We start from the raw sequence: 14,294 nt of genomic DNA, 5'->3' as shown, positions 1-14,294 counted from the left end.
CGTGTGAGGCTTCTGGCTTATTCATTTGCCGATATTAATTCAGCATCAATGAACAAAGGGGAAGGGTGTAAGTAGGATTGGTAATTTCGTATAATCAGTTGTATGAAGGGGGTAAATCTTCACTGTGTGATTTTGTGTGTTCCTGTACATAGGTTACTTCATCGCAGATGCACTCATTATGGTTTACCATCATATAAACTAGAGATACATCAATCCGGCTTTACAGGGCTGATACGGATTTTTGGCTGCCTTATGATTAAGATTATTTTCCCTATGCACTGTAGCAGGATGAATCCATATTTTTTATGGTTTTTATGCCAAATTCTGAGATCATATTTTAACTAACTTTATTAGAACAAGACGTTATTAGAGCTACTATTGTCTTTCTATCATCTCAAACAAGTCTGGTCATTCATCTCTGACCTCCTGGGTCAACCAGGCATTTTTTTTTTCACCCAGTTGCCTCTCACTGGATGGTTTCTATGTTTTTAACCATTTTATGTAAACCTAAGAGATGGTTGTGCGGAAAAATCCATGTAGATGAGACATTTCTGAAATACTCAACAAGCACTGTAGTGGTTGATGAGTGTACAACAGCTGCAAATTGTGGATTTAATGAGATACTTTCATCTTATTTAAATGTTTTCCCAATAAATGTTTCTATTATCAGTTTATCTGCTTTATGTATTTTCAGAAAATTAGGTAGTTTCATTGGCTTTACGTGATTTGCAGGCTTTCCACCCCTGAAATGGATGCTATCGCTAGCTCTTTCCCACTTATGTGGGTGGAAGGTGTCTTACTCTACCTCACATTCCTACGTGTTTATATCCATGTTTTTTTCTTTTTCCATTTTACTTAGTTTTTCCTAGATCTGAAGTGAATGAATGAATTGAGGGAGAGACATTACGGTGGTGGTCGAGTTATGAGGTATGAGACAATGTTTCTTGACAGGCATCGTGTTAAACACCCGTCTGTTTACTTGTCATTGGAGAGCAGCTGCATCATGTGCCAGTGCAGTGGTGTGGCTGCAGAATATCGCTACATTTCGCAAACCTCGTCTCCTTGTCAGATTTGTATTACAATTCTTGAAACGGCTCATGTATTTGTTTTGCACTGTGCTACATTGTAATGTTATTGCTTTACACGTCATTCTCACAGATGCAGAAAGGTCACACTTTCTCCTCCACACACAGTTTACAACTGAAACACGATTCAAGGTGTTTTGCTTTTGTGGCTTTCCAAGTCATCCACAGGGGGAGTGAACACGAAAAATGACAGACTTTTCAGTGCATGCTAATTGTTTGCTTATACAAAACCTCATAACCCACACCGCCTACACTCTTCAGATCCCCTAGCCCCCTTTTTTAATTGGTCTCCTAAGGTTATTACATATGTATGAGTAGATAGATGTATTTATTTATTTGCTTTTCTTTTTTTGTTACATTACAAAGATATGAAACAACCAAAATATGTGGGGCTGACTATTTTTTGTTTGCTGCATTATTCAATCCTTAACACTAGATGGCATCAGCTAATATTTATTGTACCTTTAAGAGTAAATGAAGGCAAATTTTATAAAATAATTTTTACTATGAATACATTTTAGTGTCTTCCTTTACAATGCTTTTGGATGTTTCATACTACAGAGGAATTGGTTAAATGTTGATGGTACTAGAGATTAGATATTGGCAAACATTTAAACTATCATTGCGATGACTTTTTATTTAATTTTATTTAATAAATTATTTTATTAAATTTATTTATTATTTTATTTATTTATTAATTTTTATTTATTTATTTATTTTATTTATTTATTTATTATTTATTTTACTTAATAAATAACTATTTATAAAATACTCTGCTGATCCTTCAATCCACTAAGTGGCATTTATTTTGGCCAAGATGTTAAATGAACTACCCTACCTTTAGCTTAGCTTGCTCACTAACCGCTTGGATCTCTGGAGGGTTTTTACCCGAATTAATTTATTCCGGATGTGGCTTCATTTCTGGATCAAAGTTCGGACATTTTTGACAAATTGATCTCCTCATAAGAGATTTTGTTTACCCGAGTATGTAACTGTCTCTGACTATAGCAAAACTTTCATATTGGCAAATTAAATAAAAACAAAAAAATTAAAGACTCAAACAAAATAGCTGATTAGCATATAAGCTAATGAATCTGGTGACAAATGACGCTAATCACAGTTTATGAATCTGTTCAGCGAAACCAGAGTCACCTCGTCACCAAAGGTTTATTGCTGTGAATGAGGTCCTCTTGTCTCGCCGTTTCGGCTTCTGTTTTGAATTTTTCACATTCACATGTTCAAGCAGCGCTGTTTTTAAAACCTGACACCAGTACCTCTGAAAAGCCATGAACAGCTTTGTTCTCATTAAACCAAGTGAGTCACTGTCACAAGCCTTGGCACTAATTTGTCTTGCATATCCATCACCAAAGACTGAATAATGTGGAAGGCATGCACTGCACGTCTTTCCCTGTAAGCAGATAACAAATTTACACATTACGGTGCAGTTGCTTATGCGGGAATGAAGTCACCATCCCCTTCGAAACAAAACAAAGCAAGTTTTACAACATTATTTTAGCAGCAATGTGCAACACACTGGGCCACCTTGATTCTCGTGTCAGCTTCTGACGTGACCATTTTTGTGAACGAGCGCATATGTCCATGACTGTCTTCCTCAGACTGACTCATGTTCTGATTCTGACGGGGGGTTAGCAGGCTTTACTCATGTGGCTTGGACCCATCATGCAATCTGCCAGACAGCAGCATCGTTTGTCGCTCATAGTGTCTGTGTCCCCATATAAACACTGTAGTGCAGCCCGGCTGTCATTCTGTTACGTCTGCTGTTCAGACATATCTGTTCCCTGCTTCGTCCGAATAATTATCCTGGAAATATCACACTGCTAGAAATTTCCTAAGCTCTGAAGGTAATCGACGTAGTGGTGAAACTTTTCCCTTTCAGCTTCTGAGTAACCCCAGGTCTATTCCAATGAGCAATTTCAGTTTGGAATAAGACAAATGGATTTTCTGAATAGATTGCATTGCTTTACTTGCTCTAAGTAAGACACTTAAAAAAAAAAGTCTGCACAAGACAAACTACCTAAAAGTGGGAAAAAGAGGCCTAAACAATGATATGATTATAATGTCATTGTTTGGGCCTATGTTTCTTCTGGAATTCTGAAAAAAAAAAAAAAATAAATAAATACTTTGAATATCATGTTATATATGTTATATATTAAATTATATTAATGGTATTTTAAAGATTATCATAATAATAGAAAGATTTGAAGATTTAAGAAGATTTCAGTCAAACCTTTAATGTAATCTAGTCAGAGTAATAAGGGATGCTAGTAAATGTTTCGGGAGCTTCATATAGCTGACAATAATATCATTTAAAAGGCTAAAAACTAGAAATGGATGAAAAATAGAGTAATTCAGTTAAAAGGTAAATCAGCCACCTTATTAACAGCCTACATATACATCAATTGTATATTTCCCAGTACTCTTTACAAATTTAACCTTTCATTTGTGAATTTGGCTTTATATTTATGCGGAAAACATGGTGGTGTTTTGGTAATGGAAATTGATTGTTTTGTTTGTTTGCAATATCACAAAGAAGACAAAGTAATGCAGCTTTTTTTTGACTGTTTTGTTGGAAAGAATGGGGAAAGGTCATAAAAAATCTGTGCTGCTAAAAAATTCAATTTTTTTTTTTTTTTTTTTATTTGCATTGACACAGATATCTGAGATAAAGAGCATATGAGCACAATATAATCAAGGTCGACACGTTGACAGAGATTTGTAGAAAATCAGAAAAGTGACAAAACAGTTTTTCCTAAAGATTTTTCCCTGGCAGTCTTCAGGATTTGCTTACAAAGAAGATGCTATAGGCTGTTGAACAAAGGAAAACAGAGTGCAGAATGCACAGGAGAAGCTGTGTTAGAAAATCCTGGACATACTCAATCCAGACTATCTCTGGACACAAAAGGACCACAGCAACAAAAACTCCATAATTGTGAATTAACTGTAATACTTTCTGTGATTCTTGCTGCTAGCCAACATCTGTATTACGAATTACGAGAGCGAAGCGACTTAGAGTGAGCCACGGCACATGACCTCTTTGGCTCACTTCGTTAGACGCTCCAGTAACTGCTCTAGCTTCTGCTGGAAACTGCTACCACAGTATAAAAGGTTTTGGGTGCTTTTTTGTCTAGCAAACTGGACAAAATCAACAAAGGACAAACATGCTGGAGATAACTAATTTGCAGGAAAGTATATCTAAAGTAACAGTCAGTGGCAAACATGTCAAATCCCAGTTGGAAAGAATCAGTAGAATGGCTAAATTATGATTAGCTTTTGAAGGTCAAATTGACAATGCTGCTCTGCACCAGGAGTCAGAGGCGAACTTGACACCTCTCAGTCTAGTGGAGTGGAAAGGACATTTTGCTCCATGATGACACCCAATTTAGTCACTGCCTCTGCTTTCTAGTCTCAGGTAAAATCTGCACAAGCGAGCTGTCAGACGAGAACGGGAGCTAACTTAATGCTGAAAATATCCTGCTCAAGAAGAATGTTCTGTGGTTTGGCCTGTTTGTAAACAATTGCTGGAATGGTTTTGTTTTCATTCTCACTTTACTGAAGAGAACCTGGTGTAGCTGCCTAAAAGGATCTTTCAGGTAGCTTTATGAAGCAGCGTTGAAAAAAAATGTTTTATTTTAAATATGCTTGAAAACATACTTTTAATTAAAGCCATGGTTTTCCTGCTATGTTAAAAGTACCACTGCTTCTTTGGGCTACCTGTAGTAATTCAACAATTGTGATATATAAGTTTTAAGGTAAATACAAACATGCTCGCTATGCTTCAGTAAGGAACACTGAACGAGCACAAATGCTGGTTAATTACAATTTTGATTTTCCAGTGAAATCAAACTGAACCTGTAGGATTTGCTAATTGTTATGTTCAGTGACTTGATAACTTCTGTTTGCAATTGTTGACAATATTAATAAAAAGCAGTCTAATTTGTAAAGTAGCAATACATAAAGCAAGATGCTTAACATTTGATTTGCAGGTGTTAAAACCTTGTAGCACAAGACCAAAAAGGTATCATTATTGCCTTACTGTAGCAAAAGGGAGTTCAGCAAATTGCTGGCTGGAGAACTTCAGTAGATAAAAGATCCTTATTTTTAGACAGAAACTATTTCTCTGGGTAAACTCGTTGGTTTTGGTCTGCCAAATGTGGGAGAATAAAGCCTCTTATTTCTATCAGATTATGCGCTGTCTATTTTTATTATTATTTTGTAATGTTTTACCTTTTGTTTGACTTTTATTCTTTCACTGTCTTGTGTTTCTCCCAAGAAATGTAAAACCTTTTAAAAATGCATCAAGTTAAAGTTTTCTCAGACATCTGAGGTCAAAATCATTTTTGGACTTTAAACCACAAGGCAACAATTGTCTAAGTTAATAAAAAAGACAAAATAGTAGAAACCTCCCACTTTTCAGCTCAGATTTCTGAAAGAAGGTGTTTTTTTTACTTCAAATTTGCTAAAAATGGAATACATGAACACAGTTTTACAATAATGTGTGCAGTATCAATAAATATGAAACTACCTTTATCATAACACCTATATTCCAGACAATTGCCAGGGTAGAGCTATATACATAACACATAGACTGAAAAGTCCATATATTGTACTACTGCACTTTAAAGACTATGGCAGTACAACAATAATGAACCAGATAAATAGTTATTTTAAATTAGATATAGAATTTTTTTTTATATTATGCAGGATTGTGTGGGTATTTTGGTGGAATTGTAGGGTTTTCCTAGTAAACTTGTACCTAATTGATAACTCTTATGTAAATAGATTTCTCATCCCCTTGTATTATTAAATCTGTTCTGTAATTGACCACAGAGGGGCAGCATTCCAGCTCTGTCCATGCAGTAATTACAGCAGTTACCTGGCTTTATCATCCTGCAATTATCTTTGTAACGCACAGCTTTGTGCATACTAAATGAAGCAATGCACTATTATGAAATTAAGGTAAGAAATTAAAATGTTGGATAATTTCATTGCCCCTCTATTTAGGTAGCTCTGTCTTCAAACTTAATTAAATATATGGTGAATTAAAATCATGTTGTCATGTTGCAATGCACAGAGCATAATTTATATGATGCCCACAGCAGCATTTCCTGCACAGTTACTGTCAGTGCTTTAAAAAGAATAATTTCCTCACCATAAATAGCTGTCATCCAATCTTGGAATTAGGCTTAAGCCTCTCCCACTGAGTGTAGGCTGCAATCAGAGACACCTGAAGCCTGCTCTGTGGTTTATGGTTGGTCCATGTTACCGACACAGGTTTCCAAAGATGCAGAAGTAAATCTTGTTAAAATTATCACAATTTGGTGTGCAAACCCTAAGCAGTACGTGTGTATTAGCATTTATTTATACAGATCATGTACAGTTGGTAAAACACACACGCAGAAATGTGCAAAGTATATCACCGTTTGTTATACTTTATTCTCCATCTTTCCACTAAACATGGACATGAATCAGTCTTTGTTGTGCTTTGCCAGCGACCAGAAGAACACAAAGCGTCTATCCATGTATGTTTGTTGTGGAGTGTTGTCTGATTACACCAGCTCATGTGTCGCTTGCTCTCATGCTTAGTTTTATCTCCAGGGTTTCTGCCAGCTCTGGAGAAAGAAGGAGGGTGTGTTCAATGCTCCTGGGATCCACTCCTTGTTTTCCGTGTGTCCCAGGGGTTGGAAGGCAGCTGAAAGTTCAAACACAGACACACTCCCTCATGCTCTACATGGCAAGAACTCAGAGATTAAGGGGTTTGTCTGCACCAACTGCAAGCAGTGCTCACGGTTCGTAAACTTGCCAAACAAAGACGGATGAAGAACACAGGGGGATGATTCAAGTTTCTTTTTTATCTGCTCCAAATATGTCTTGCTTAAAGAACTTGTTTTTCTTTTGGGCAATCCTTTACGCTGGACAGGTACCGGCGCTGGAGAGTGAAAAATCCTTTGGGAGTCTGCTTAGTAAAGGAGCCAGAGGATGCAGGTGGCAGTGAGGCATTGCACTAACTTGTTTGAAGTTTTTTTTTCTTTTTTTTTTCCATGTCAAAGGTGAAGGATTATGCCTGGCATAGGAATTTAGGCTTCAATGAAGGACTTTATGAAGCGACTTTCAGCTCCCAGGCAGAGTGGCCAGTCTTTCATGCCTATTTTAGTGTGTGAATGAAAAAATATGTGTGGATCTGTTTGATTCAAGGGTGATGCTATTCCTTAGCAGTGGAACCGTGGATGTGACCCCGAGGAGTGCCACTGAACGTCAACAGCAGGAGGGGATAACGTTTTACCATCTTTCAATTACCCTGAAGAAAACACAGAGAGATGCAGCATCGTCTGAGCCCAACATGGGGTGGGTCACTAACAGCATGGTGGAGGATACCCACCTAAAAGGAGAGCTAATGAATCTTGTGCCAATGGAGAACAGCCCAAGGCCGGGCAGAGCACGACAGAAACTCGGCACCTGGCCCTCCCTGAGTGGCACGAGCAGACATGGAAGTTCCAAAGAGGAGGTAATTCTGGAGGAGGAGGTGGAGAGAAAAATGAAGACAGACAGGTTTTTGAAACAACCCTGTAAGAACTCAAAATGCAATAGAGATATGGTAGAGTTAACAGCTCAGGCGGATACCCAGAAGCAACATATTCAGAGTTCACCGCCATGCTCCGTCACCGTACGTGTTGAAAGGCTGGTCCACGGGGGTCATGCCACCATTGAAGAGGACAGATCTTTACCGCGGGCCGTGTTACGGAGGCCGAAACAGAATGAAGCCTTGCTCAGCAGGAGAACGATGAGTATGTATGGCAACCCAGTTGAGCAGCAAAGAGATTCTCACCTGGATCAAGAAAGGCTGCTTGGGAGGCCAAGGAGTTTTTGTATTTTGCCAGGCCAGGGCCCGGTTCTGTCACAACAGCAGCCCCATGACCTCTGCAAAGGGGAAGGAGTTTTGCAAAATAACGAGCAGCAGAGGAGCAGGAAGTCTGAACTGTGGGTAGTAGATGGCCTCAACTCTGTGTTGGCTCAAAGGTCATCAGGATCTGCAGATGTGCCTCTCCGGTCCCGACAAAGGACAGGGAAACCCAGGCCTGTTAGCATGACGGTATTGGAACTACGAAAGAAAGGCTCTGATGATTATATTGACAGCCAAACAAACTGTAACCGCACAGACAATAATGGAGGAGGATTTTTTAAAGGTGGCTTTCGTTGGAAACTGTTTGGGAAAACATCTCAAGATAGGAATAAAGACACGGACAAGGATACTGCATCTTTCATAAAATCCAACAAATCCGATGCTTCCAAAACTACACTGACCTCTCTAAAACGGAGCTTCAGTTTGCGAATCAGGAGGACTCGGCCACGTGAGAAAGTCAATCTGGGGCTTGAGGGGGAGTCAAGGGAGTACTCTCAAATTAATAATTCTGGAGAGGAGACAACAATGCCTCCACGGCCATTCTCGTATCTCACAGGAAAAACGCTCCCAGCTTCATGTGAACCCACAGACGATGGGGGCATGCAGTACATTCAGTACCAGAGCAGGGGGAAAACCAAGGTAATGGAGGTACCCCTGTGTCCTACAAAATTATCTTCCAAACCAGTGCAGGAAGAACAAAGCTTGTGGCAGCTCATAGCCAGACATTTCAGGAGGAAAGAGCAGCCAAAATGTGAATCCCAGCAGCCCCATAACAAAGACAATGGCCAGCATCCCCAACCTGGGAATACTAAGGCACAGCCAATCACCATAGAGACTCTGGCAGGCACAGACTACCACAAAGGTCAAGGTAAGTCCTGCAAGAGTGTGGATATTCTTTTATTGCTCCACTCTCCATTCATAGACCATCATTCACTCCAAAGAAAGTTACAGCTTTCAGAATTGCAGAAGGGTACTTCCCCTCTCCATTTTCCCCCAATGTGGACAAGCAAATGAGAAACATGTGGGGAATTGTAAGTTTGGATGGGGTTCAAAAATGTCTGCCAGAGAGTCCTCTTAAAATTCTATTTTGGGTGCTTCATCTTTCCATTGTTTTTCATGGGTAGCCCTCCTCTTTGTACACTCTTTCATAGCTTTTACATATTGCGTATAGAAGATTTTTTAAATCTTGAGTAAATGGGTAGGAAAGTAAAATAAAATCAAACCAGAATGCAACCTAGCTTGTTTAAGAGTGAGGCAGCTGGGCGGTGTACCGCACTATCTCTTGATAACACTCTGTCGGAAATGCAGCTTAAAGCAGCCACATTAAAACAGTCAGTAGCAGTAATGAGGATGCATTTGGCAGTCTTGCAGAGCTATATTAGGAGGGCTTACATGCAATAATGATGGGGAGTGGAGAAAACGACTTAAGCACAGTGTTTAAAGGTTAACTCTGACAGTGGAGTGTGTTTGTCCAGTGGTCTGAAAGAGCAGCCAGAAAAGAGGCAACTGTTTGTAACTTTCTGTATTAATGGCTCCAGTTTAAGATTTGTTGCTTCCTGTACATGAACTTGTACTTCCAACTTTTCTCTGAAGACAAAATTAGACCGTGATGACTAATGAACTTCCTTGACATGAGGTATCATATATCCGATGTTAACCCACTCGTTATGTCAAAAACTGAAGCAATATATTTAGGTTATACAAAGTACTTAAAGTGCCCTGTTGAACTCCTTTGTTTGTTTTCTCCCATGAAATGTTACCACGGATACTTACACATTTGTGGTGGGTTGACAGTCAGTGTTTGACCATTTATTCCAGCACAGCCTCAGTCAGGCATCAGGAATGTAGGTGCGCCGATCAACCTGAGCAAAGCTGAGTGTTCAATGCCCTGGGCGGGACTCGGCGCCTGTCGCTACCTGCCTAAGTGCTTGTTCTTAAATTAAATCCAGAAAGCTGAAGCCCAGTTCGACTAAAACCGAACACATACACACAGTGAGGTTTAGGGGGAAGGGACTTTAGGTGAGTGTGGTGCTGTCTCCGGCCCCCCACCCCCCACCCCTATTTGTGGATGAACAAAGCAACTCTGTCGTACCTGCGTACCGAGCAGTGATCAGTGGGCCATGCATTGAGACAAGAGGCTCCACAGGGGTCTTCGAGTGGCTGACACAGTCTGCAGTGCACATATCTATTTAAGATCGGAATATATAAAGCAACACCCTACCAGGAGTTGTGATAGGGATTTGTTCAAACGCATGCTGACTTTTGAACACTTTGAAGAAAATTCCCCTTGACTTTGTGTAGATCCATGTATGCTTTTCCTGAATCTGACATAAAAGCTCTTCATGAGGATGGAATTCCCTCTGCTGTCTCATTTGATATCACTCCCTGTAAATTTCTGCCAACAGTGATTCCTGTTTTAACTTCATCTTGCCTTTTGATTCTGTCTCCCTGCTTCCAAGTCTGCAAATTAAAAAGGAAGAAATAATTCCACAGTGGGTAGTTATGTTCTGAACATAAACTCTTAACACGGTGACAATGCTGCACTGCTGCAGGGGCTATGGAGTAAGTGAAATGTTGAAATATCACATGTAAAATATGCAAAGCGAAGAAATCTGCCAAGTGGCTGCAACTCGTCTTTCAGCGTCTGTCCCTGCAAATCTCAGCTAGAGTACATTTTGTTCTTTGTAACTTTTGTTTGCTAGGATACCTGGATCCTTCTGTTCTGAAACAGTTTCAGGAAAAAAAGTTTGAGCTCTTTTTAACACTTAGGCTTCCGTTTTTATTCAAAGGTCTTCTTCATTGTTTTCACATTTTGTCATGTTTTAAACATAAACCTCAATCTATTGTTTTGTGCTTTTATAAACTAACAAAGTAGTGGATCATTGTAAAGTGGGAGCAAAAAAATGCAGTTTTGATATTTTAAACAAATAATTCAAAATTCCTTGGAAAAAAAGGTATTCTGCCAGCCTTAGTCAGTACTCTGTAGAACCATCTTTTACTGCATTTAGGGCTACAATGTTTCTGGGGTATGTCTCTACCAGCTTTGCTTTAGAGCAATATGGTTTTTGTTTTCCCTTTCTTTTCTTTTTTTCAAACTACAGCTCAAATTCACTCAGATTACAGACCTTTTATGAACACCATCTCAAGTAGTCATACATATATTAAGTAAAATTTGGGTATAGACATAGGCTGACTAATATGTTTATCTAAACCATTCTATTGTTGCTTTGGCTGCAGCTTTAGGGTTGTTGCAAGCCAGTACCTCAATTCAGGTATTTTACAGCCTTCAACAGGTTTTCTTGCAATATTTTCTCTCCGTAAATCTTCCTCACCTGCTGAACAAAAACATCCCCACAGCTTAATACATCACCATATCTTACCCTGAGGATGGCATTTTCAGTAGGAAACAGATATTGTTTTGCATGGAGGCTAAAATGTAAAATGTATGCCTCCTCTGACCCAAACAACATTCTTCTATGTGTTTGCTGTGAGACATGCTGCGTGGTTCTCACTCTAGCCTGTCCATGTTTTGGATGGTTTGCTGTTATGTTGCGATTCCTTTATTGTGTATTGGTGTAATATAAATAAACTGAACTCAACTGAATCGATGTTGGATTGAACAGAGTTGTGTAAGATCTTGAAAGCTGAGGATATTGTTTTTAAAATGCATCACTGGTTCTTAAAATCTTTCTTCTTGATTTGTTTGGCAAGTTGGGGAGGAAATTCAGCCACTGACTCACTTGTGCTGCATTTAAAATATACATAACACACTCTTTTGTCTGCTGGTGTTGACTACTCTTTCCAGCCAAATAAAATCAAAATGAAATACATTGCAGTTTGGTGGTTACACGATGAAAAAAAAATCCGAGTATGAAAACTTTTGTGAGGCATTGTACATGTGTAAGGTTTTGAATAATTTCATATTCATTTTTGATTAATAGTAGTTGGCTTTCTTGCACTGATTGCTGCTTGTAGCATCTGATGGATTTTCTTTTTAACAATAAAACCTGAGACAGCTGTTGAAAAATCATGTCTTAAAAAATAACTTTTGCTAATGTTATGTTAATGTTATCTGAAATGGAATAGTCTGTGTATTTCCAGAGAACTGACTGATCTGTGTCTGGAAAGTGCTAGATGAGCTTTAAGTAAAGTTGGTTCTCCAGACTCCTCAAGACTGGCCATGCATAATTGTGTTTGCTACTTATCTGTCCCCTTTGAGAGAAATTACAGGTTGCGTTTTGGGAATACATCCCAGTAGATGAGAGCATTCCTTGGTTATTTTGTCAGTGGATGTGTATTTTTGAAAAACAGCACGGAGAAGAAAGATGCTACAGGCCAATTTTGGACAGGACACCGTGATAAAAGAAGCCAGACGGAGAAACTTGGTCTTGAGGTTGGCAAGCGATTGAAGTAGTTTGCATGATGAATTCTCAGCCTGTAATTTCTGATGGCGGAATGGCCTGGTTGGAAAGTCAGTGTGTAAGTGTAGACCTCAGAGCTGTTCTCTCTCATTCCAAAACCCACTTATGTTCCACAGTATAAATATACACACACACAAACACACACACACGCACACACACACACACACAAACGTGCACATGCACACTCATAACAAGCATTTGCACAAATTTGCTGCTAAATTATCTACCCTTGTGAAAGTGGAAAAAAAAATAGGGCAGCTGTAGTTCGGAGTCCTAAGACTCGGAGGACATCTCATGTTAGTCGGCAACATAGTTTTCCTGAGAGAGAGACAAAGAAACCGTGTGTCCTCTGTTGGCATCAGAAATTATGGGGCTCTCTGTTTCCCTTGGCATTCTGGGACACAGCAATGTGGGGATGATCATATTTAAAGGATGATGTAACAAAGAGCACAAGGATTCAATTAGAGCTCTTTATTTTAGTAGTAATTGTACTGTATCTCTCCTCAATGATAGAGCTGTCTGCTGAGGAAGAGTATCTTGTGAATTCTTGAGAAATGTCTAAGGTAGAGGAAAAAATACTTGGTCATCTAATCTAGCGTTTTTCACTTGGTAAAGGTAAGTTGTTTTTCATTGTTTTCATTGGATTTCTATGTAGACCAGTTGTTTAAACAGATATATATGTGACGGACATTAATTCCAAATATAGCTGCAGGAGATTTTAGGTACATCTCTATCTGCTTTATAAAGGGACCAAAAAATATTGGCCCCTTTGAACTATATTTTGAACACAATAGTTCAAAATAGTGAACTTTAGTTCAAAATAGTGTTTAAACTATTTTTAGAGTTCAAACACAATAAAATAATTGGAGAACATGTGTAAACGTCAATTTCCATGTTGATCACATTACATGAAAACCCAACTATATATTTAGTAATTATTCTGTTAGAATGTGAGCCTATGTCCCAATCTATAAAATCTATAATAATATGCAGCTAACTCTGTTAGCTGCATATTATTATATCCATCAATTAGCTTTGCACATTTTCCCTGTCCCTGTTGAAAAAAAATTATCCTCTTTCATGATACCTATATACATATAACAGAGATGTGCAGTGATAGTTTTTTTTTGTTTGTTTTTTTTTCTGCCACTAAGCATTTTGCATGTAATCCAAAAAGTTATTTTTTTGTCTCATCTTCTACAAGTGTACTGTGTGATCAACTGCAAACATGACTTGCAATGTATTATTTTTTCCAACAATGGCTTTCCTTTTGAAACTTCTCTGTAAAGGGATGATTTGTGGAGTCATTACTAATACTCCTGTCAACATATTTTTAATTCAGTTCTTGCCCAGCCTGGATTATGGATCGAACAGTGCTCCATGGAACATTTTAAAACATAACTTTGCTTTACACACAACTTTCTCCCTGATCTCTGTGGTTTGTTTCTTGGTCTTCACACTGCTTGTTCACTAATATTCTCTAGCAAACACATATAGATGAGCATTCAGCTCAAAGTATCGTGACATTGTACACATGTATAGAAAAATATAAATTATATTTAATTAATTAAGTGACCTCTAAAAGCAATTGCTTGCAGTGGTCTTTCTTCAGTTATTATGATAAATGGAACTGAATAGATATGCATATCACTCTTTTCATAGTTCTATTTGGGAAAATGTTTTGTAAACCACTTCACAATTTTACAAACTCTTGTATTGGTCAGTAAAAACACATTGTAGTTGTTGGTTGACGAAATGGGAAAATGTTCAAATGCTGTCTCAAAAAAAAAAAAAAAAAAAAAAAAATGACCCCCCCAAAATGTGCCCCCCCGCTGTTTGTTAACCCAAAAGGAAAAGGAAAAAAAAGGA

General features: G+C 38.4%; 1 protein-coding gene across 1 annotated transcript in view; it reads left to right on the top strand.

Moving 5' to 3' along the window:
• Window positions 1-6,827: 6,827 nt before the first annotated feature.
• Window positions 6,828-14,294, top strand: part of LOC106963472 (arf-GAP with GTPase, ANK repeat and PH domain-containing protein 3-like) — a 99,696-nt gene continuing 92,229 nt past the window's right edge. The window contains exon 1 of the mRNA XM_015058402.1: window positions 6,828-8,872. Coding sequence (XP_014913888.1) covers window positions 7,303-8,872 — 1,570 coding nt within the window. The 5' untranslated portion in view covers window positions 6,828-7,302. The remainder of the gene's footprint in view (window positions 8,873-14,294) is intronic.

Source organism: Poecilia latipinna, unplaced genomic scaffold (genome assembly GCF_001443285.1).
Source record: "Poecilia latipinna isolate Pla-1442-1.1 unplaced genomic scaffold, P_latipinna-1.0 Scaffold1538, whole genome shotgun sequence".
Classification (NCBI taxonomy): domain Eukaryota; kingdom Metazoa; phylum Chordata; class Actinopteri; order Cyprinodontiformes; family Poeciliidae; genus Poecilia; species Poecilia latipinna.
This window is presented reverse-complemented; position numbering and strand designations above follow the sequence as displayed.